The sequence below is a fragment of the Phocoena phocoena genome, chromosome 1, assembly GCF_963924675.1.
Source record: "Phocoena phocoena chromosome 1, mPhoPho1.1, whole genome shotgun sequence".
Taxonomy (NCBI): domain Eukaryota; kingdom Metazoa; phylum Chordata; class Mammalia; order Artiodactyla; family Phocoenidae; genus Phocoena; species Phocoena phocoena.
The window spans coordinates 83,984,368-84,008,484 of NC_089219.1; the positions used below are offsets into that span (position 1 = coordinate 83,984,368).

Here is a 24,117-nt window from a genome sequence, read left to right on the forward strand (position 1 = left end):
ACTTAATGGTTTATTAATGTTTGTTTTATAAAAGCAACCTCAGTTTCCTCACTGGGTTACTTATACATTTCTCTACTCTTGACCACCTCTACTCTTGACCACCAATAATTCTCAGGATTCTCAAAAGCTTTTACAATAAACATGTAGTTTTTTGTTCCCCATTTATAGTAAATATTGTCGACTGCAAAATTCTAAAGAAGTAAGTTGTCATTCATCAAACAATTCGCCCGAGGTAGACAGATTTGGGATATTTCTCCTTAAGAGTCGGCCACTGAACAATGAAGTAATCGGAGAGGTGAAACAGAATCTTTCCGGACAGGGATAAATGTTCCACTCGGCAGATGCTTTCAACGTAGACAATGATCACTTTCTTTATTCCTAGTATCCCAAGGAGAAGGGCAGATATACAGATAGGAACACATGTTCCTGGTCCGTTACATAACACCTTGAAAAAAAAAAAAAAGTTGAAGGTCAAATAAAAACACAGAATACTGCTCTAATTTTAAATGAAAAACAGTCCAATATTAGGGAGGATTTTTTTATTATGCTAAGTCTTGAGCGATTCCTTGTTAAGATCCGGTCTGTAGCAAACTCGTGCAGTTAGAAGCCAGGTGGGGCTGTGTTGTCGGCTCTCCTGCTTACCAACTGTGTGAGTTGGGACAAATCAGTCCACTTCTCTGCACCTGGGTGGCCTGCCCTGTGCCACAGGACATGTGCACACAGTGCCTGGTGCTCAGCCAGCACCCACGGGATGGGTGCGTGTTGCTCTTCTCCGACTGCTTTGTGGATCTTGAATGTCACACAAACATATGGAAAACAGATAAACTCAGTTGTGATTCACTGTTTTCTCATATACTGACTTGTTCGTGTTGATTTTTTAAAGTAATCTAATTAATAGTTGGAGGACTGACATGTTAAGATATAGGAGAAAATGTCTTTAAATGACTAATTATGTAGAATATTTTTGTTGGAGGTAGAATCACTGTAGGAGTTCAATCCAACACATGGGATATTCGAGAGAAGGTTACTAAATGAATGAGATTTTCCCTCAAGAGAATTTTATCCACACTTGTGATCCCGAGAGTTTTAATGCTTTTGACTTCTGCTAATTTTTATAGAAAGCCACTGATTAAAAACAATTTAGTTGGTGAACCTAATAAGAGAAATAAAAATTTAACTCACAGAGTTACTGCAAAGAATTTTTATAAGTTTTTTAAGAAAATGAGGGGAAAGCTATTACACAGAATTGTTGGTAAGATAATTTACTATTCTTTTCAAAGGAGAAAAAGCATTTTGCACAACATCTCAATCATATGCTCGTGCTGACTGAATTAGTACAATCTAATAAAGCATTTTTTACTCCACAAGTCATAAAACAGGAGATCTGTGGTTGTCTACACACGCCTACTGGGTATTACCTACAATGTCACATGATCGCTCCAGCACAAGGCCCACAACACTTATCAGACATCAGAGAATCTTAGAGATGAAAGGGTCCCCAGAAATATTGTCTAACCATCCCAGCATTGCAGGGACCTTCCCCAACAGATGTCTGCTGGGGCTGTGAGACAAGGTGAGGGATATAACGGTTTGGTAAAGGTCATGTGAACTAAGCCCCACCCTTCCTGGAGGCAGGACCACCTGGAACACCATTCACAGAGCTTTGAAATCAGAGACAGTAGCCTGTTTCAGGTAGGAACCAATCCTTTTTAGTCTCCCTTAGCTCCCACCTACGAGTGAAATCCCCTGCCTGTCTTTTATGAAGAAATTTTGTTGAGACTTTCTCCTGAAGTACCAGCCACTAAGCTGCTCTCCAGGCCAGTGCTCTTTAATCCCCACTGAGTTGCCCCTATAACCTTTCTTCATAGACCCTCAATGGAGCATAAAAGAAACAAAATGGGACAGGGAGTCCGGGGTTAAACAAGCTGTGTACTAGCTCTGTGACCTTGGACGATGGTAATCGTAATTACCACCTCAGCTCTCACTACCACTATTTATCAACAACACATCGTGGTCTGGTACTGTACTGAACATTTCACATGTATTCTTTTAGTTAATCCTCACAGCAATCATTTGAGGCAAGCTTTCATACCCCTTTTTGCAGAATAGGAATCTGAGGCACAGAGATTGGGCCAGCTGACTGATCACACATCTAGTCCAGACTAGATGACCTGTCCTGTTAGCTCCAGGATTTGATAATTCTTTGAGTCTCATTTGTTTCTAGTTTTGTCTGAAGCCTAAGTTACAAGATTGTTCTGAATCCTTTCAGGATTTAGAATTCTAAAAATCCTATTAATGCAAGGTTTCTCTAATAACGGCACTATTGACATTTTGGACCGGATTATTTTTCTTTGTGGGGCCAGTCCTGTGCATCGTAGAATGTTTAGCAGCATCCCTGGCCTCTATCCACAAGATTCCAGTAGCCAAGAAGATCAAGAATGTCTCCAAGCATTGCCAACTCTCCAGGTGAGACCACTGTGTTCATGTATTCCCTAATCCTTGGATTATCTGTGTTGCTTTTCTCAATTTTTTTTCCCATAGTACAGAACAAAATAAAACCTACAGCTAAAAGGTAATATAAAGGTTGCACATTGGATCTTGAATGTCACAAAAATATTTTCATGTTTGTTGCCTTTAAAAAAAGTGTACATATCCACATGTGTTCCTTTCAGTGTCTGGTCGGCCCGCTATACACAAGTTGTGAATACATTAATAGAGATGTCCGGATACAAGAGGGGAAGTGACTGGGCACTGGTGGGAGATGCTTTAATAACCTGCCATAGATCAGAGGCAAAAGGTAAAAGTGGAAATTAAAGGTATTTTGTTTATCTCTGTTGTATCTCTATTTTGAGGTACCTTACTACAAAAGTCCCAGAAACAATAAAATCACAAAACCCTAAACCAAGTATATGAAAAAAAAAAATCTTAAGGAAAACTTAGGCAAAGGAAAGCTTCTTTTAATTAACCACAGGTTTTAACTCTGAGTTTTACAGTAGCCTGGGTAAAAATTTAAAAATTGGGGATTATGGAGTTTCTATTATTTCATGGAGCATACCAGAGAGACTTATTCCAAGCACTAAACAAACTAGAATTTACTGAGATAGCCTGGGTAAAGACTTTAAACAATATAATGGTTGAAGTTGTCTTTTTAATTTTATAAAAAACACAGAAATACTCTTCATATTTCTATTTCTTAAAACATAAGTTCTCAGTAAACGTGGGTGCACTGCTCTTACTCTCTACCTCATTACTTTGTAAGCTCCTTAAAAGCAGGGTCAATTTCTAGGACAATCTATGTTTTGAACTTGGAACAGAATAGGCACTCACTAAATTCTGCTGAAAGGAAGGAAGGAAAATGATTGAAAGATAAGGGAGGAGGGAATCCTTTGCCTATCATATATAAGGCAAACGTTCGCTTTGCCAGACTTGACCCTGTTTGTATCTGTATCATACGTAATTTATCATGAACATAATGGCTGTGACTGACAACATAAAACTTTTTTACTATCTCAGATCCATCGCCTTTTCCTCAGAGGGAACCACTGTATCCCTTGCTCTCAACTTAAATGTTTGAATAGAGTTCACTCCACGCTCAACTATAAGGAGAGGACATATGACTCCAGTCTGACCAGCTAGATCATCGAATTTCCCTGGTCAAAGTCACCCGTTCAGGGAAGAGCATATAACCCAGTGAGAAACCGCAAGACGTAGTGGGACATTCGTTGGGGCTACTGAGAGAGCAGTACCTTTTCTGTTGTACCGGCACCTAGGAGAATGTGGACCTGGCAATGGTAACATCTATCTTGCCACCATGTGGAGGGCAGCCATCACAAAGCAGAAGAGAGCAGAGCTGAGAGATGAAGACAGGCCAGGTCCCAAAGATAGCATTTAAGATCCATGAATCCAGCTGTGCCTGAAGGAAACCAGATCTACCCCTAGACTTGCCAGGTATGTGAGGGAATATATTCCATTTTTGCTTAAGCCAGTTTGAATCAGGACTTCTGTCATTAGCAATAAAAAGCATCCTGATACAGCCCTTTATTTTGTCTAACTCCCTGACTAAGCTCTGACTGTCTGCAGTGCCAACCGGTAGGTGTTCATACGTGCCTGTTGGATGAATTAACAAATCAATAAACTTCTCTGAGAGCAGGAAATCAAAGAGATGTACTAAAGATAATATAAATTATGGGTCTAGAAAACTGCAAGAGGTCAAGGCTAAAATAAACATGAAGTCATGAGGATAGATGAGCCCGATAAAGGATCAAGAAGAGTTACAAGAGGATTGTTGTTCTGTAGATTTGGGTCACCACAGGTCAAGTCCTGTTGGCTGAGACATGACATCAGCATGCACGAAAAGACAAATTTAACTAGGGTAGTCTGAACTTAATTCTTAGCCTAGTAGGAACCCCATACACAGAATACAGGCCAAGAACTTTGGGGTCCTGGGTTGGTTTGAAAGTCAGAGACCATAAAGTTGAGGGTGATCCAAGCATATGATAGTGAGATTGAAAGCCAGACGGAGAGTCCAACTAGTCTGTAATCTAAAGAGACTGGACAGAAAAGCGGAGTCCAACTCTGAGACACTGGCCTGAAAACCAGACTTTTGGACACCAGCCTCTGGCTGGTGGAGGAGGAGGCTGGAGAGAGCTAACAAACTGAGGAATCCAGCTGCAGGCAAGGTTTTACTGAGCTTCCAGGGCCATGCAAGAAGCTGGAGAACTAGAGCCCACTGTCAAAGCTGAGCTGGCTTGGGAAGACAGTCTCTATGGAGGTCACAGGTTCTGTCAAAACCAACACTTCCATATATAGGATATTGGTTCCATTATGTAGACAGGTAAAAGGGGAGATGAGGAAGGCAGTAACCACTGAGATGTAGAACTACTCAGGAGTCACAGGAAGAGCCTTACAGGGGCTTCCCTGGTGGCGCAGTGGTTGAGAGTCCGCCTGCCGATGCAGGGGACGCGGGTTCATGCCCCGGTCCGGGAAGATCCCACATGCCGCGGGGCGGCTGGGCCCGTGAGCCATGGCCGCTGAGCCTGCGCATCCAGAGCCTGTGCTCTGCAACGGGAGAGGCCATGACAGTGAGAGGCCTGCGTACCGCAAAAAAATAAATAAATAAAAATAAAGAAGCCTTATAGGTAAGTTGCTTAACAAGGCACCCTTCTTTTTTTTCTTTGTATTTTATTGAAACCCTTTATTAATTTATTTTTTAACATCTTTATTGGAGTGCAATTGCTTTACAACGTTGTGTTAGTTTCTGCTGTATAAGAAAGTGAAACAGCTATACGTATACATATATCCCCATATCCCATCCCTTTTGCATCTTCCTCCCACCCTCCCTAGCCCACCCCTCTAGGTGGTCACAAAGCACCGAGCTGATCTCCCTGTGCTCTGTAGCTGCTTCCCACTAGCTATCTACCTTACATTTGGTAGTATATATATGTCAATGCTACTCGCTCACTTCGTCCCAGCTTACCCTTCCCCCATACCGTGTCCTCATGTCCATTCTCTACGTCTGCATCTTTATTCCTGTCCTGCCCCTAGGTTCATCAGAACCTTTTTTTTTTAAGAGTCCATACATGTGTTAGCATACGGTATTTGTTTTTCTCTTTCTGACTTCACTCTGTATGACAGACTCTAGGTCCATCCACCTCACTACAAATAACTCAATTTCCTTTCCCTTTATGGCTGAGTCATATTCCATTGTATATATGTGCCACATCTTCTTTATCCATTCATCTGTCGATGGACACCTAGATTGCTTCCATGTCCTGGCTATTGTAAATAGAGCTGTAATGAACATTGTAGTATATGACTGTTTTTGAATTATGGTTTTCTCAGGGTATATGCCCAGTAGTGGGATTGCTGGGTCATATGGGAGTTCTATTTTTAGTTTTTTAAGGAACCTCCATACTGTTCTCCATAGTGGCTGTACCAATTCACATTCCCACCAGCAGTGCAAGAGGCTTCCCTTTTCTCCACACCCTCTCCAGCATTTACTGCTTGTAGATTTTTTGATGATGGCCATTCTGACCAGTGTGAGGTGATACCTCATTGCAGTTTTGATTTTTTTTTTTAACATCTTTATTGGGGTATAATTGCTTTACAATGGTGTGTTAGTTTCTGCTTTACAACAAAGTGAATCAGCCATACATATACACATGTTCCCATATCTCCTCCCTCTTGCGTCTCCCTACCTCCCACCCTCCCCATCCCACCCCTCCAGGCGGTCACAAAGCACCGAGCTGATATCCCTGTGCTATGCGGCCGCTTCCCACTAGCTATCTACCTTACGTTTAGTAATGTATATATGTACATGCCTCTCTCTCGCTCTGTCACAGCTCACCCTTCCCCCTCCCCATATCCTCAAGTCCGTTCTCCAGTAGGTCTGTGTCTTTATTCCTGTCTTACCCCTAGGTCCTTCATGACATTTTTTTCTTAAATTCCATATATATGTGTTAGCATATGGTATTTGTTTCTCTTTCTGACTTACTTCACTCTGTATGACAGACTCTAGGTCTATCCACCTCATTACAAATAGCTCAATTTCGTTTCTTTTTATGGCTGACTAATATTCCATTGTATATATGTGCCACATCTTCTTTATCCATTCATCCGATGATGGGCACTTAGGTTGTTTCCATCTCTGGGCTACTGTAAATAGAGCTGCAATGAACATTTTGGTACATGACTCTTTTTGAATTTTGGTTTTCTCAGGGTATATGCCCAGTAGTGGGATTGCTGGGTCATATGGTAGCTCTATTTGTAGTTTTTTAAGGAACCTCCCTACTGTTCTCCATAGTGGCTGCACCAGTTCACATTCTCACGAGCAGTGCAAGAGTGTTCCCTTTTCTCCACATCTTCTCCAGCATTTATTGTTTCTCGATTTTTTGATGATGGCCATTCTGACCGGTATGAGGTGATATCTCATTGTAGTTTTGATTTGTATTTCTCTAATGATTAGTGATGTTGAGCATCCCTCCATGTGTTTGTTGGCAATCTGTATATCTGCTTTGAAAAAATGTCTATTTAGGTCTTCTGCCCATTTTTGGATTGGGTTGTTTGTTTTTTTGATATTGCACTGCATGAGGTGCTTGTATATTTTGGAGATTAATCCTTTGTCAGTTGCTTCGTTTGCAAATATTTTCCCCCATTCTGAGAGTTGTCTTTTTGTCTTGTTTATGCTTACCTTTGCTGTGCAAAAGCTTTTAAGTTTCATTGGGTCCTATTTGTTTATTTTTGTTTTTATTTCCATTTCTCTATGAAATGAGTCAAAAAGGATCTTGCTGTGACTTATGACAAAGAGTGTTCTTCCTATGTTTTCTTCTAAGAGTTTTACACTGTCTGGCCTTACATTTAGGTCTTTAATCCATTTTGAGTTTATTTTTGTGTATGGTGTTAGGGAGTGTTCTAATTTCATTCTTTTACATGTAGCTGTCCAGTTTTCCCAGCACCACTTATTGAAGAGGCTGTCTTGTCTCCAGTGTATATTCTTCCCTCCTTTATCAAAAATAAGGTGACCATATGTGCGTGTGTTTACCTCTGGGCTTTCTATCCTGTTCCATTAATCTATATTTCTGTTTTTGTACCAGTACCATACTGTCTTGATTACTGTAGTACAATCTGAAGTCAGGAACCCTGATTCCTCCAGCCCCATTTTTCTTTCTCAAGATAGCTTTGGCTATTTGAGGTCTTTTGTGTTTCCATACAAATTGTGAAATTTTTTGTTCTAGTTCTGTGAAAAATGCCATTGGTAGTTTGATAGGGATTGCATTGAATCTGTAGATTACTTTGGGTAGTATAGTCATTTTCACAATGTTAATTCTTCCAATCCAAGAACATGGTATATCTCTCCATCTGTTTGTATCATTTTAATATCTTTCATCAGTGTCTTATAATTTTCTGCATACAGGTCTTTTGTCTCCTTAGGTAGGTTTATTCCTAGGTATGTTATTCTTTTTGTTGCAATGGTAAATGAGAGTGTTTCCTTAATTTCTCTTTCAGATTCTTCATCAATAGTGTATAGGAATGCAAGAGATTTCTGTGCATTAATTTTGTATCCTGGTACTTTACCAAATTCATTGATTAGCTCTAGTAGTTTTCTGGTAGCATCTTTAGGATTCTCTATGTATAGTATCATGTCATCTGCAAATAGTGACAGTTTTACTTCTTCTTTTCCAATTTGGATTCCTTTTATTTCTTTTACTTCTCTGACCGCTGTGGCTAAAACTTCCAAAACTATGTTGGATAACAGCTGTGAGAGTGGGCAACCGTGTCTTGTTCCTGATCTTAGATGAAATGGTTTCAGTTTTTCACCATTGAGAACGATATTGGCTGTGGGTTTGTCATATATAGGCTTTATTATGTTGGGGTAAGTTCCCTCTATGCCTACTTTCTGGAGAGTTTTTATCATAAATGGGTGTTGAATTTTATCAAAAGCTTTTTCTGCATCTATTGAGATGATTATATGGTTTTTATCCTTCAATTTGTTGATATGGTGTATCACATTGATTGATTTGCGTATATTGAAGAATCCTTGCATTCCTGGGATAAACCCCACTTGATCATGGTATATGATCCTTTTAATGTGCTGTTGGATTCTGTTTGCTAGTATTTTGTTGAGGATTTTTGCATCTATGTTCATCAGTGATATTGGCCTGTAGTTTTCTTTCTTTGTGACATCTTTGGTTTTGGTATCAGGGAGATGGTGGTCTCATAGAATGAGTTTGGGAGTATTCCTCCCTCTGCTATATTTGTGAAGCATTTGAGAAAGATAGGTGTTAGCTCTTCTCTAAATGTTTCACAGAATTCACCTGTGAAGCCATCTGGTCCTGGGCTTCTGTTTGTTGGAAGATTTTTAATCAGTTTCAATTTCAGTGCTTGTGATTGGTCTCTTTATATTTTCTATTTCTCCCTGGTTCAGGCTTTGAAAGTTGTGCTTTTCTAAGGATTTGTCCGTTTCTTCCAGGGTGTCCATTTTATTGGCATATAGTGGCTTGTAGTACTCCCTCATGATTCGTTGTATTTCTGCAGTGTCAGTTGTTATTTCTCCTTTTTCATTTCTAATCCTGTTGATTTGAGTCTTCTCCCTTTTTTCTTGACGAGTCTGGCTAGTGGTTTATCAATTTTGTTTATCTTCTCAAAGAACCAGCTTTTAGTTTTATTGATCTTTGCTATTGTTTCCTTCATTTCTTTTTCTTTTATTTCTGATCTGATCTTTATGCTTTCTTTCCTTCTGCTAACTTTGGCGTTATTTTGTTCTTCTTTCTCTAACTTCTTTAGGTGTAAGGTTAGGTTGTTTGAGATTTTTCTTGTTTCTTGAGGTAGGACTCTACTCCTATAAACTTGCCTCTTAAAACTGCTTTTGCAGCATCCCATAGGTTTTGGGTCATTGTGTTTTCATTGTCATTTGTTTCTAGGTATTTTTAAATTTCCTCTTTGATTTCTTCAGTGATCTCTTGGTTATTTAGTAGTGTATTGTTTAGCCTCCATGTGTTTGTATTTTTTATAGTTTTTTTTCCTGTAATTGATATCTAGTCTCATAGCATTCTAGTCGGAAAAGATACTTGATATGATTTAAATTTTCTTAAATTTACCAAGGCTTGATTGTGATCTATCCTGGAGAATGTTTCATGAGCACTTGAGAAGAAAGTGTATTAGGTTGTTTTTGGATGGAGTGTCCTATAAATATCAATTAAGTCCATCTTGTTTAATGTGTCATTTAAAGCTTGTGTTCCTTATTTATTTTCATTTTGGATGATCTGTCCATTGGTGAAAGTGGGGTGTTAAAGTCCCCCACTATTATTGTGTTACTGTCGATTTCCCCTTTTATGGCTGTTTGCCTTATGTATTGAGGTGCTCCTATGTTGGGTGCATAAATAAGTACAATTGTTATATCTTCTTCTTGGATTGATCCCTTGATCATTATGTAGTGTCCATGTCTCTTGTAACATTCTTTATTTTAAAGTCTATTTTATCTGATATGAGTATTGCTACTCCAGCTTTCTTTGATTTCCATTTGCATGGAATATCCTTTTCCATCTCCTCACTTTCAGTCTGTATGTGTCCCTAGGTCTGAAGTAGGTCTCTTGTAGACAGCATATATATGGGTCTTGTTTTTGTATCCTTTCAGTGAGCCTGTGTCTTTTGGTTGGAGCATTTAATCCATTCACGTTTAAGGTAATTATCAATACGTATGTTCCTATGACCATTTTCTTAATTGTTTAGGGTTTGTTTTTGTAGGTCCTTTTCTTCTCTTATGTTTGCCACTTAGAGAGGTTCCTTCAGCCTTTGTTGTAGAGCTGTTTTGGTGGTGCTGAATTCTCTTAGCTTTTGCTTGTCTGTAAAGCTTTTGATTTCTCCATCAAATCTGAATGAGATCCTTGCTGGGTAGAGTAATCTTGGTTGTAGGTTCTTCTCTTTCATCACTTTAAATATGTCATGCCACTCCCTTCTGGCCTGTAGAGTTTCTGCTGAGAAATCAGCTGTTAACCTTATGGGAGTTCCCTTGTATGTTATTTGTTACTTTTCTCTTGCTGTTTCAATAATTTTTCTTTGTCTTTAATTTTTGCCAATTTGATTACTGTGTGTCTCGGTGTGTTTCTCCTTGGGTGTATCCTGTATGATACTCTCTGTGCTTCCTGGACTTGGGTGGCTATTTCCTTTCCTATGTTAGGGAAGTTTTCGACTATAATCTCTTCAAATATTTTCTCAGGTCCTTTCTCTCTCTCTTCTCCTTCTGGGACCCCTACAATGCGAATGTTGATGTGTTTAATGTTGTCTCAGAGGTCTCTGAGACTGTCCTCAATTCTTTTCATTCCTTTTTCTTTTATTCTGCTCTGCAGTAGTTATTTACACTATTTTCTCTTCCAGTCACTTATCCATTCTTCTCCTTCAGTTATTCTGCTATTGATTCCTTCTAGAGAATTTTTAAATTTCATTTATTGTGTTGCTCATCATTGTTTGTTTACTCTTTAGTTCTTCTAGGTCCTTGTTAAACGTTTCTTGTATTTTCTCCATTCTGTTTCCAAGATTTTGGATATCTTTTCTATCATTACTCTGAATTCTTTTTCAGGTAGACTGTCTATTTCCTCTCCATTTGTTTGGTCTGGTGGGTTTTTACCTTCCTCCTTCATCTTCTACATATTTCTCTGTCTTCCCATTTTGCCTAACTTACTGTGTTTGGGGTCTGCTTTTCGCAGGCTGCAGGTCTGTAGTTACCATTGTTTTTGGTGTCTGCCCCAAGTGGATAAGGTTGGTTCAGTGGCTTGTGTAGGCTTCTGGGTGGAGGGGACTGGTGTCTGTGTTCTGTTGGGTGGGCCTAGATCTTGTCTTTCTGGTGGGCGGGGCTGTGTCCGGTGATGTGTTTTGGCTGTCTGTGAACTTAGTATGATTTTAGGCAGCCTCTTTGCTAATGGGTGGGGCTGTGTTACTGTCTTGCTAGTTGTTTGGCATGGGGTGTCCAGCACTGGAGCTTGCTGGTCGTTGAGTGCGGCTGGGTCTGAGCATTGAGACAGAGATCTCTAGGAGAGCTCTCACCGATTGATATTACATGGGGCTGGGAAGTCTCTGGTGGTCCAATGTCCTGAACTCAGCTCTCCCACCTCAGAGGCTCAGGCCTGACAACAGGCTGGAGCACCAAGACCCTCTCAGCCACACGGCTCAGAAGAAAAGGGAGAAGAAAAGAAAGAAAAAAAATGTTTTAATAAAATAATTAAAATAAAAAGATAAAAAAATTATTAAAATAAAAAAGGTAAAAAACATTTAAAAAAAAAGAAGAGAGATACCAAACCCATAAACAAATCGACCAATGATAACCAGCACTAAAAACTATACTAAGATAAACATAAAAGTCAGAAACAAGGCAGTTGCAGACAACAAACTCCAAGTCTACAGTTGCTCCCAAAGTCCACCGCCTCAATTTTGGGTTGCTTCGTTGTCTATTCAGGTATTCCACAGATGCAGGGTACCTCAAGTTGATTGTGGGGATTTAATCCACTGCTCCTGAGGCTGCACGGACAGATTCCCCTTTCTCTTCTTTGTTTGCACAGCTTCTGGGGTTCAGCTTTGGTTTTGGCTCCACCTCTGCATGTAGGTTGCCCTCAGACATCTGTTCCCATCCAAACAGGACGGGGTTAAAGGAGCGGCTGAATAGGGGGCTCTGGCTCACTCACACCAAGGAGAGGGAGGAGTATGGTAGTTATAATTGGAATGCGGGGCAAGCCTGCGGCGGCAGAGGTCAGCATGACGTTGAACAGCCTGAGGCGTGCCATGTGTCCTCCCGGGGAAGTTGTCCCTGAATCACGGGACCCTGGCAGTGGCAGGCTGCACAGGCTCCTGGCGGGGGTGGGGGGCAGGGGGTTGTGGATAGTGACCTGTGCTTGCACTCAGGATTCTTGGTGGCTGCAGCAGCAGCCTTAGCATCTCATGCCCATCTCTGGTGTCCGTGCTGAGAGCCGCGGCTCATGCCCATCTTTGGAGCTTGTTTAGGTGGTACTCTGAATCCCCTCTCCTCTTGCACCCTGAAACAATGGTCTCTTGCCTCTTAGGCAGGTCCAGACTTTTTCCCGGACTCCCTCCCGGCTAGCTGTGGCGTACTAGCCCCCTTCAGGCTGTGTTCACGCAGCCAACCCCAGTCCTCTCCCTGGGATCCGACCTCCGAAGCCCAAGCCTCAGCTCCCCACCCTCACCCATCCCAGTGGGTGAGGAGACAAGCCTCTCAGGCTGGTGAGTGCTGATCTGCACCGATCCTCTGTGCGGAAATCTCTCCACTTTGCTCTCCACACCCCTGTTGATGCGCTCTCCTCCGTGGCTCCAAAGCTTCCCCCACCCACCCACTCCCCGTCTCCACCAGTGAAGGGGCTTCCTAGTGTGTGGAAACTTTTCCACCTTCATAGCTCCCTCCCAGAGGTGCAGGTCCCATTCCTATTCTTTTGTCTCTATTTTTTCTTTCTTCTTTTGCCCTACCCAGGTACATGGGGATTTTCTTACCTTTTGGGAAGTCTGAGGTCTTCTGCCAGCATTCACTAGGTGTACTGTAGGATTTGTTCCACATTTAGGTGTATTTTTGATGTATTTATGGGGAGGAAGGTGATCTCCTCATCTTATTCCTCTGCTATTTTGAAGGTCCTCTCTCTTCTTTTTAAAATTTTTATTTATTTATTTAGGCTGTGTTGGGTCTTCGTTGCTGCATGTGGGCTTTCTCTAGTTGTGGCGAGCAGGGGCTATGCTTCGTTGCAGTGCGCGGGCTTCTCATTGTGGTAGCTTCTCTTGTTGCAGAGCACAGGCTCTAGGCGTGCGGGCTTCAGTCATTGTGGCACACGGGCTCAGTGGTTGTGGCTCGTGGGCTCTAGAGCTCAGGCTCAGTAGTTGTGGCGCATGGGCTTAGCTGCTCTGCAGCATGTGGGATCTTCCTGGACCAGGGCTCGAACCCATGTCCCCTGCTTTGGCAGGCGGATTCTTGACCACTGCGCCACCAGGGAAGCCCAAAAATGCATCCTTCTTATTTTAGAAAATAAGAAAACCACAAAGTCACTTGCCTTAGCCGACAGAGACAAAATCTTCAGATTTGGGTAAGAGAAGGGTAATGGAAACCCCAGAGATGCCTACTTCTGTGAATCACTGAGCTAAAATACGGGGAGGGGAAGATGAGCATGAGGGAGGGAAAGCTCAGATAGGAGCTGGGTGAGCTAAGCAGGGCTGGGAAAGGCTTACAGAATGGAACGAATGATCTATATGTGAACATAAAGACTGCGGGAACAAACTGGTGGTGAGGGAGGAACTGATGATATAGAAAAAGTGAGTTCTTTCAACACCAGGAGAAAAGAGTAAGAGTTCAGAGTATTTAATTTGAGATTGGTTTGGGAAAAAATGTACCTTCTGAGAACATGACAAAGGATAAAAACGGTGGCACAGGAAGTTTGCCCTCAACAGATTTTTCTTTCAATATTTATAACTTTCCAGCTCAATGTGAAAGGTGCGGAAAAGCAAAAAGAAGATAATAATCCTTCTAATTTCATCAATCTGTTAACATTTTGGTGTATTATCTTCATATACACATTTATATTTCACTATAAAATATGTTCACGTATGCACATATATAATCTGAGAGCTTATATATAAATATTGTAAAGTGTTTTTGAAGTGTTGTTATATTTTTGTGTGTTGTGGAAAATTTTTTAAATTCATGATTTTTTTTTTTTTTTTAACTTTTATTTATTTATTTTTTTTATCTTTTTGCGGTACGCGGGCCTCTCACTGTTGTGGCCTGTCCCGTTGCGGAGCACAGGCTCCGGACGCGCAGGCTCAGCGGCCATGGCTCACGGGCACAGCCACTCCGCGGCATGTGGGATCTTCCCAGACCAGGGCACGAACCCGTGTCCCCTGCATCGGCAGGCGGACTCTCAACCACTGCGCCACCAGGGAAGCCCTAAATTCATGATTTTTAATGACTGCATATATTTAATCCTATGGATATCTCATAATTCATCTAACTATTCCTTTATTGTTGGAAATTCAGGCTGACTCCTTTTATTGCTATTCTAAATCATGCTGTTATGAACATTTTTGTATATAAATCTGTGACCCCTAAGGTTTTAATTTTGCATTGAACTGTGTTCCAGAGTTCTTGCTGAGTGAGAAGTCAGAAGAAACAGCTTCAAGGACTTAAGGAAGTTGTAGAAAGTTTAATAAAACAACTGTCCTGAGTTGGGGATGGGCCATGTGGCCTTTTGTTTTGTTTTGTTTTTGTTCCTGTGTGGAAACTGAGTGATTTCCCACTGTATGAGTTGTGACAGCAGGCAGAGCCCATCTCACAAGTGAGATACTCCTTTCTGTGTTCCCTCTGCAGCTAGTGGATGGGCCGTGACTTGGCCAGATGTTTCTGCCTAGGTCTGATCAGGAGCTGGTGGTGCAGAGAAGCAAGGCCAGAGGAGAATCTGTTCTGATGGCAAAGGTGCCACTGGCAGAGTCTGGCATCCAGTACCAGCGGGGCCAGCTACACTGTTCACTATCCAGCAGTGGTGGCAGCAGTGTTCCCCCAAAGCAGCTCTGAGGCCATGGAATTTGGGCTGTGGTTCTAGCTGTTCAGCTCCCACCTTGTCACTCCACGTTTACTAATCCTATTTCATTAGCTTTCCCAGTAACTCCAAGAGCTCTCAATAATCTTTCCCTAAATTCTTTTTCTGTTTCAGTCAGCCAGAGTGGATTTTTATGGTTCGTTACCAAGAACCTGACTGGTATGGAAAAAAACAAAGGCTTTGAGAGCAGCAGATGCAGAGTTAGAGAAGGAACAGGTCACGTCAGAACAGTCACAGGATTTCCTCAAGCAGGGCTCAGAGCGCTGCACGGTGAGCACAGGAAGAGGCAGAGTGAAATAAGGATGAGGACCAAGCAGCAAAAAGCACCCAGGGTGAGTGTTTTGGCGTAGGGAAAGGATACTCAAAAGTCCTCATCCAAGAGAGGAGGAGGGCAAGAGCCGTGGGATAAAAGCCGTAGAAAACTGGATAGAGAAGCATCTGTGAGTAATAGAGTGAGGAAGAAAATGCAGTTGGAGGGCAGGTGGTCTATAACATGTAGAGGATATCGTCAGAGGACCGGAAGGCTGGGGGTGCAGCCTGAGGAAAGGCAGCACTGAATGTCAGCGCTCAGTGGAGGTGGACAGCAGGAAGGAACAGGACGCAGAGCAGATGAGATGACGTGTTCGCTTGGCTCACATTACGGTACACTGTATTTCTTCTTTTTTATGTGTATTTAATCATTTGAGTAGTAACAGTTAAACAGGAACATTTAAATATCAAGACCAACATGAAATAACCAAATAAAGCCCTAAACACCGGAATCACCAACTATTTATGAACTTCAAGGTCTCTTACAATTCTATTGCTAACACAGTCTTCAGAGTTGTCATCACTGTGTGTATAGCATCTTGAGGTCTACTTTTCCAAGTATACCACTCTTCCTTCCATGTTGCTATATAGGCCTCAGTTGCTTCACTGCTTGAACATGTCACAGTCCACCTAGCCCCTTCCCTACTTCTCCTTACCCAGGCATAGCTTTCATCTTCTTTTAAATCATATCAAAAAGGTAAGTAAAGTTATAAATTGTTTTTATCTAGGCTAATGGCTTATGTTGTAAAGACACTGAATTTATTGCTGGCTCCTCGAACATCAGTTACTTGCATTTCATTTGATAACAACTGGACCCAATTCTAATGTGTGTACGCGTGCACACGTGTAGGCTGCCTCACAACAAACAATGCTCTGGACGCCAGCTGGTTGTCCTACAATTTAACTCAATTCTGACACTACCTACCTGGATATAGAATCAGATTCCACAGGTTAATGGCTCAGTCCCAAAGACTGCCCTCCCCCTTCAGATGCCTGTCACAAGTCCTGGCTGCTACCTCTACTTCTGGCTATAAGTCAGAGGTTCCCACGACCCACTTCTTGAGATCAATTAATACGCTAGAATGGCTCACAGAACTCAGGAAGGCCCATTTACTCACTAGCTTACTGATTTATTACCAAGGATATTAAAAAATACAAACCAACAGCCAGATAAAGATATACATAGGGTAAGGTATGGGGCAAGGGGGTGGAGTGTCCATGCCCTCTCAGAGTGTGCCGTTCTCCCTAAGTCTCCACACGCTCACCAACCTGGAAGCTCTCCCAACACCGTCCTCTTGGGTTTTTATGGTGGCTTCATTACATAGTCATGATTGATTAAACTACTGGCCATTGGTGACTGATTCAACCTCCAGGCCCTCTCCCCTCCCCAGAGGTAGAGGCTGGGGGTGGGACTGAAGTTCCAACCCTTTAATGACACAGTTGGCTCCAGTGGCAACCAGTCCCCATTCTTGGGTCCTTTCTGAAAGTCACCTCATTAACTTAACAGGCACCTTTATTGCTCTCATCACTTAGGAAATTCCAAGGGTTTTAGGAGCTGTGAGTCAGGAACTGTGGATGAAGACCAAATATATACAAAAAATATATTCTGGTCATCTGAATAACCAAATATATATTTTTCTTTTAAATCACATAATCATATATGTAATCAAATAAAGAACAGTAAACTTTGGCCCTGTAGGATCTTGCCCACTTGGTAAGTCCCTTATACCAACACCCCAACACTGATTACTCCCAGTCAGCCAGAATATTCTTTTTTTTTTTGCGGTACGTGGGCCTCTCACTGTTTGTGGCCTCTTCTATTGTGGAGCACAGGCTCCGGACGTGCAGGCTCAGCGGCCATGGCTCATGGGTCCAGCCGCTCCACGGCATGTGATCTTCCCGGACCGGGGCATGAACCCACGTCCCCTGCATCGGCAGGCGGACTCTCAACCACTGCGCCACCAGGGAAGCCCCCAGCCAGAATATTCTTGCTCCTGCTGCATTCACATAATCCATCAAGGAGCCGAGCAACATGGTGCTTATGGGCCAGGGCTTTGCAGTCACACAGATCTGGGCTGTCTGCTTAACAGCAACGTGAGCAGTCCGTTCTATGTCTCCGTTTTCTCATTCATGGATTCATTTGTTCAAGAAATAGGTACTGAGCAAAGATAATATGCCAGGTACTTTCTGGGTATTAGGGATCTACTAGTGAACAAAGGTCCCTGCCCTCACAGAGTTTACATTCCAGTGGGAAGACAAAAAATAATAGGTATATGTTTGTATAATGTAAAGCAGGATAAGGGAACAGGGAGATATGGAGGTCAAAGAAGATCTGGGAGGAGGTGACCTGGAAGCCAGTAACTGATGAAGTGGTATGGTATTCTGGGTAAATCAGACAGCAACTAGAGCAAGACGGAGGAGAGAAGATGATGTAGATTTTGTGAACCGACCGTAAGTCTGGGCCAGCAAAAAGGGTTTAGGAGGTTGGGGAGGGGTCTGGGCTTGAGACAGATTATAATTTAACAGAGCTGTTAGGTCCAGGTAACACTCTCTCTCAGGGGCTTGAACTTCTTGTGGTGAATAAGGTAAACAGAGACATATATATAAGGGCAAGATGAGACTGGTCCTGATGGTCCTTCAGGGGAGGTGGGCAGTAAGTTCTGATGGTCCTTCAGGGGAGGTGGGCAGTAAGTTCTAATGTATCCTCCTTCTTGGGAATTAGCAACAGTAAGGTAGAGAATGTCAGGGGTGGGGAATGGTAATCCAACCAGAAACAAATATAAACACAGGGAAGACAGTATATCTACTTTTTAGTATTGCTGTGGATATCAAATAAGATAACACATGTAAAGCATTTAACATAGTGCTTGGCCCATGGTAAAAATTCAATAAATGGCAGCTATTATGTATATATGTATTTTAAATTATTTATTTCTTTATTTTTGGCTGTGTTGGGTCTTTGTTGCAGTGCGTGGGCTTCTCATTGCGGTGGCTTCTCTTGTTGCTAGGGCAGGGGCTCTAGGCACGTGGGCTTCAGTAGTTTTACTACGTGGGCTCAGTAGTTGTGGCTCGCAGGCCTAGCTGCTCCACAGCATGTGGGATCTTCCCAGACCAGGGATCGAACCCGTGTCCCCTGCATTGGCAGGCGGATTCTTAACCACTGCACCACCAGGGAAGTCCCAGCTATTATTATAATCCATCCAAAAGTCAAGTACAATACTTGTGGCATTTTTCAAATTCTTAAGAGTGCTATGTGGCAGAAGGCTTGTCCCTCACTCTGTCACAGACATGGCACTGACTCGGCATGATCTATCCTACCCTTCAGAGGGTACCTTATAAGACTGACCCAAGCATCCATTTTAGCCTCTTTATCTTCAAGTCACATTTTTTGCTCTGCCTGATACACTCCACGTGATGCTTATGTTAAAAAAGGACGGAAGGAGCCTCATTACCCGGAGCGGTGTTTTCTCTTTTTCCACACGTGGTGAATGACAGAAGGATTCTTGAGCTCCCCTGCTCTGGATCTAGGGAGCCACTGTAGTGTCCTTCTCAGCCAAATGGCCATGAAAGTCCGTGGCCATAACACGGTAAACAAGCCTGATGACCTGGTGAGTAAGGCTGATCTTGTTCATTTCAAAACAAGGGTAGGCTATGTTGCCCTTGTATGGGGAAACTAGACTTCCCAACCTTCTGCGACCACCCTGATTTGTTGCATTTGGGCTGAGTTACAGGGGTGGAAGTTACGTAGGTGTAGACACACAGACAGCAGACTCCAATGTCCCCTCCACCAACTCTGGGATGCCCACCTGTAGTCTGAATGCATGTTAGCAAGATCCTACGAGACCCAGGGCTCCACACAGTTTGGCCATTCCATGTATGTTTATGGCTCCTCCAACTGTAAGTGCAGAGTAGGCAAAAGAGCTCAGAGGTTGTCGGTGCCCACACTGGGGTGACATTTGATTTTCTTGCCCTGATGATCCATCATAAAAGATATATAGATAAAATTAAAACTTAAAAAAATTTTTTTCTCTGAATGGTTAAGCTGTACCTACTTTGCATCATCGTTATAGATCAACGTCAGGCCAGCCAAACATTGTTTTCCTAACCTTCCTGGCTGATTCTACTTTCAGTTGAGGAAACTGAATCTTTTAGTTTTCCTGTTCTCTGGGCCAAATGGTCAAGGTGACGACTTCCTGACTTCTTGGTCTTTTTGTGTTTTCACTGTATTTTCAACACTCTGAAATGTGTTCACGGAGGTCTTTGAATCCTAGTAATCCAGTACTCTTTCCTTTTGTTTTCCCCACACCGTATACTCAGCAGCTCTTGCAGAAGCCCTGATTGCTAACGCTAGATGCAGTCTCAGGAGTCACTTAGTTCAATCCTTGCCCTTTAGCTTGAGAAGGAAGGCAGAGACCTTGACATTCACAGGGCACATACTACTTGCCAGGCCCAGAGCGTAAGTGTGGCATTCTGCGTAATGAGCCTTTTCTTAAACCTTACAACAGCCCTTTGAGGTGGATGTCTTTATCCTCATTTTTTAGATGAGGAGACTCAAGACCAGAGCAATTAAGTGACGTATGAAAGATCACACAGCTGAAACTCAGACCAGCTTTAGAAAACAAGCCTGGGGCTCTCCTGTCCCCCATCCTGGTCCTGCACCTGTCAGTCAGGACAAGCATTAGTTGGAAGTGGGTTGAAGGCAAGGTAGGCTCCAGGGCAGATGTGACACAGGGAGTTTAATTGAAGGCAAAATTCTGGCAATTGTTATTAATATTTTATAGCTTTAATAAAGAAATTAGTGGCAGACTATAACATGCCATTGGACTAAGATGGATTATGAAAGCTTTTCAGCAGATAAAATGGGGGCAAATGGTTAACATTTTCAAAAGAAAAGGGAGTATCCTTTCAAAACAGGAAGAACTGGCTCGGATTCAAAGCAATTATGTAACTCCTGACTTCTGTCAAGGCCCTCTCTTAGGCAGATAAGTGATATTTTATTCGTGATCCTTCCCTAATTTTTTTTTTTACATCTGCCTATGAATAAAATTGCTATCTTGCTGAACTGAAAACTAGTCAGCAGTTTTCCTTAGATAATTTCTTTATGTACAGATTATGTTTGCAGTATTAAAAAAGGCTTACAAATTTTTTTTATAGAGGAGTATCTAATTCCTTAATTCTAAACCAAAAGGATACATAAAAACACTTGTTTGTGAGTTTCTGGTTGTGTGTGTAGAAAAGAGAGGTAGACATAGATGCTCAAAGACAGACAATGAAATGGGAGGCAAGAAGATAGAATTCAACAGAGTGAGATGCATTAAGGAGCTGTACCTCGTTGTGGTTAAAGAACATGGTACTCTGGAGCCGAGCTTGGATTCCACACCTAGAATGAACGGACAGGGTTCTCCATAGAACATGTGCTTCACTCTGTGCATTCAGGCATTCACAAGGTGTTTCCCTTTCATCGTCCACCACGCATTTATCAAGATCTTAGCATTGGTGCACCTGACTCCATTGGTAACTTGCAGAAGTAGAATGACACTTCTTGTCAAAATCAGGGTGTCTCTTGGAGGTTTTTATTGCCTTCAAGCTTAGCTGAGTTTTGCTAGGGGTGTTTGGCTATACTAACGACTCTCTCTTATTATACTCTTAGAAGACAGGAGCATTGATAGGAACTGAGAGAAGTGGTAGGTTTGTCCCAGTTCTATTCAGAGAGGACCCCTTTAAACCAGCAGGTAGAGAAGTGACTCCATGTTAGTATTTTGCAGGCCTTCACATCCCATTCACCCAGGGATACTTGTCCAAAATGCAGATTCTTGGGGGAGGGAAGGGGATGGACTGGGAATCTGGGATTGGTAGTTGCAAACTATTACATTTAGAATGGATAAACAACAAGGTCCTACTGTATAGCATAGGGAACTATATGTAATCTCCTGGGATAAACCATAATGGAAAAGAATATTTTAAAAATGAAGGTATATATGTGCAAAACGAAGTCACTTTGTTGTAGAGCAGAGATGGGCACAACACTGTGAATCAACTATACTTCAATTTAAAATAAATAAATACATAAATAAATAAAAATGCAGATTCCAAATCAGAATCTCTGGGTCTGGGGCCCAGGAATATGCATTTTAAACAAACTGCCAGGTGTTTCGGTACAAATTAGCACTTGGAAACCTCTGCCCACCACTACAGGAAGGGGGCTGGCACTCTTCATAAGTGGTGCCTTGTCTACCTTCCTGCAAAGGGGTCTGTGTGTGCTGAGGGAGAAAGCAGCGGCGGAGGAAACGTGGGGACTGGTAAGCCATCAAAGGCCATTCTCTCTCTCATCCTGCTCAAAACCACTGCGGGGACAAGCAGCCCAGCTGAACTCATCTGGAAGAGCTTTTCAGTGAGCCTCAGGTTCCTAATAGCAGTGAGAACTTCCAGGAATTGAGGAGCTCCACCATGACACCCCTCCTTCCCTCTGTTGTCTAGATCTAGAGACTACCTCTTAGAGAGCCAGCATCCCTGGGAGGAGTCCTATCTTAAAGACTAGAAGTTAGCTCCTTAATTATCTGTTAATTCTTTAAAAATGATTAGTTGACAACATTGCGAGAATAAGGACAGGTTACAGGGAAGGAAGGCACCTGAAGGACAGCAGAAAGGGACATTAGTAGGGAGGTGGCAAGGCGGCATATCCTCTGCCACTCAAAGTCACCCTAGCTGTCAAGGTGCCCCATCCCACTGGTGCTGAAGGAGCATCTCTGCAGACGTGGAGAATGGTTTGCTCACGCTTCTCTGCATCACAGTCTGGGTCTTTGGGGAGGGGAGGGCTGGACAAGCAGGGCCTCAGTGGTGGGGCTCAGTCTGTCAGTAGCACCAGAGTGAGTCCTCTACCACAGTCATCTTAAGGGCAGGGCAACAGGTTTGTACCGCGGGCCTCTCACTGTTGTGGCCTCTCTCGTTGGGGAGCACAGGCTCCGGACGCGCAGGCTCAGTGGCCATGGCTCACGGGCCCAGCCGCTCCGCGGCATGTGGGATCTTCCCGGACCGGGGCACGAACCCATGTCCCGTGCATCGGCAGGCGGACACTCAACCACTGCGCCACCAGGGAAGCCCAGGGCAACAGGTTTTAATCCAGCAGGTGATCTGGGAAACATCTTGCTTGACCAAAAGCCAAATTTTGTTAAGAAGAGATTCTTAACCACTATGGAGAGAATACCAAACCTGCAGGTTTTCTAATTCAAATGTGGAGCACCGCCCCCCCCCCCCTTTTCTTGAAACAAGCTTCTGTCTTATGGTAAACAAGATGGGGTATCTGAGTCATTGACAGTCCAGGGAAAGGACAGTGATGAGAGGATGGACCCTGGAGCCAAACCACCGGGGAGTGAATCCGGGCTCCACTGCTTCCTACCTGTGTGACCTTGGGCTAGTTATTTCACCTCTCTGTGCCTCAGTTCCCTTATCTGTAAAATGAGGATTCAAGTAGTGCTTTCCACATAGCATTATGGTGAGGATTAAGTGAAACAGAGCTCGACAAGCACTTAGAACTCAGCAAGTCCCTTATGCGTATTTGCTGCTATTATTTTTCTTAGTCTCTCTGCCTAAGGCTGCTTCAGGACAAAGACCAAAAGAGGGGTCTTAGAGTTGAAGGGGGAACAGAATCCTTGTGTCATCTGTATGGCTCATGTTCTTTCAAGATCAACAGTGGCTCTTTTGACTGAACTGCAGTCTTCTCTCCTCCCACAAATCCTGCCGAGGGCACTGCTGGGCCACAGTCCAAGCATCTTCTGTTGGGGCAGCAGGTTCTCAGGTCCTCTTTTAAGAGCCTTTTAAGGGAAAAGGAGGTGGGATGGCGGATGAATCAACCCCCTATTTTGTACAGTTCAGCTAACAGGGCAAATAATGTACACCGAATTATTACTGGTAGGGCTTCCCAGGGCAAGACTGAAAATAAAATTGTTAGAGGGACAGTCCATTCAGGGTATAAAATGGAATTATCTTCACCAGGATTAAATCACACTTCCTGACTGTGACAGAGCGTTTCCACGGAGAGTAAGCGCCGTGCAGCCCTTAATGCCACTCGTTCATTGTTGCTCATGACTCCTACCCCCACTGGCTGTCTAACACCATTCAGCCTCCCCCGCCTGACCCACTGCGGTTTGAGTCTTTGAAACAGAGAGCTGGGTGCGGAAACAAGACTAGGCTCCCTCTGGTCCGGGGAAATGTTGGCAATGGGAATGCTGGAGGGGAACTGGACCCAGACACTCACACATGTTACAGATGCTAACTTTAAATTTGATGTTAATTATTTTTTATTTATTTATTTATTTATTTAAGGCTGTGTTGGGTCTTCATTTCTGTGCAAGGGCTTTCTCTAGTTGTGGCAAGTGGGGGCCACTCTTCTTCGCAGTGCGCGGGCCTCTCACTATGGCGGCCTCTCTTGTTGCGGAGCACAGGCTCCAGACGCGCAGGCTCAGTAGTTGTGGCTCACGGGACTAGTCGCTCCGCGGCATGTGGGGTCCTCCCAGACCAGGACTCGAACCTGTGTCCCCTGCATTAGCAGGCAGATTCTCAACCACTGCGCCACCAGGGAAGCCCCTGATGTTAATTATAATCAAGTATGTTTAAAATCCATGTTGTAATTCTAATAACTACCACTAACCCATCATTCTGCGTGGTCTCATCTGTATGACCCTATTAGGAAATTTATTCATAAATTCAATAGTTATGTCCCGGGACTTCCCTG

The 24,117-nt window shown here is 43.0% G+C and overlaps 1 protein-coding gene across 2 annotated transcripts in view; it reads right to left on the minus strand.

Moving 5' to 3' along the window:
* ALG14 (ALG14 UDP-N-acetylglucosaminyltransferase subunit) overlaps window positions 1-24,117 on the minus strand; it is a 104,405-nt gene continuing 80,288 nt past the window's right edge. The window contains exon 3 of one of the 2 annotated variants that reach the window (XM_065895686.1): window positions 1-445. In XM_065895686.1, coding sequence (XP_065751758.1) covers window positions 215-445 — 231 coding nt within the window. In that variant the 3' untranslated portion in view covers window positions 1-214. The remainder of the gene's footprint in view (window positions 446-24,117) is intronic. The other variant, XM_065895682.1, reaches the window with a different exon arrangement.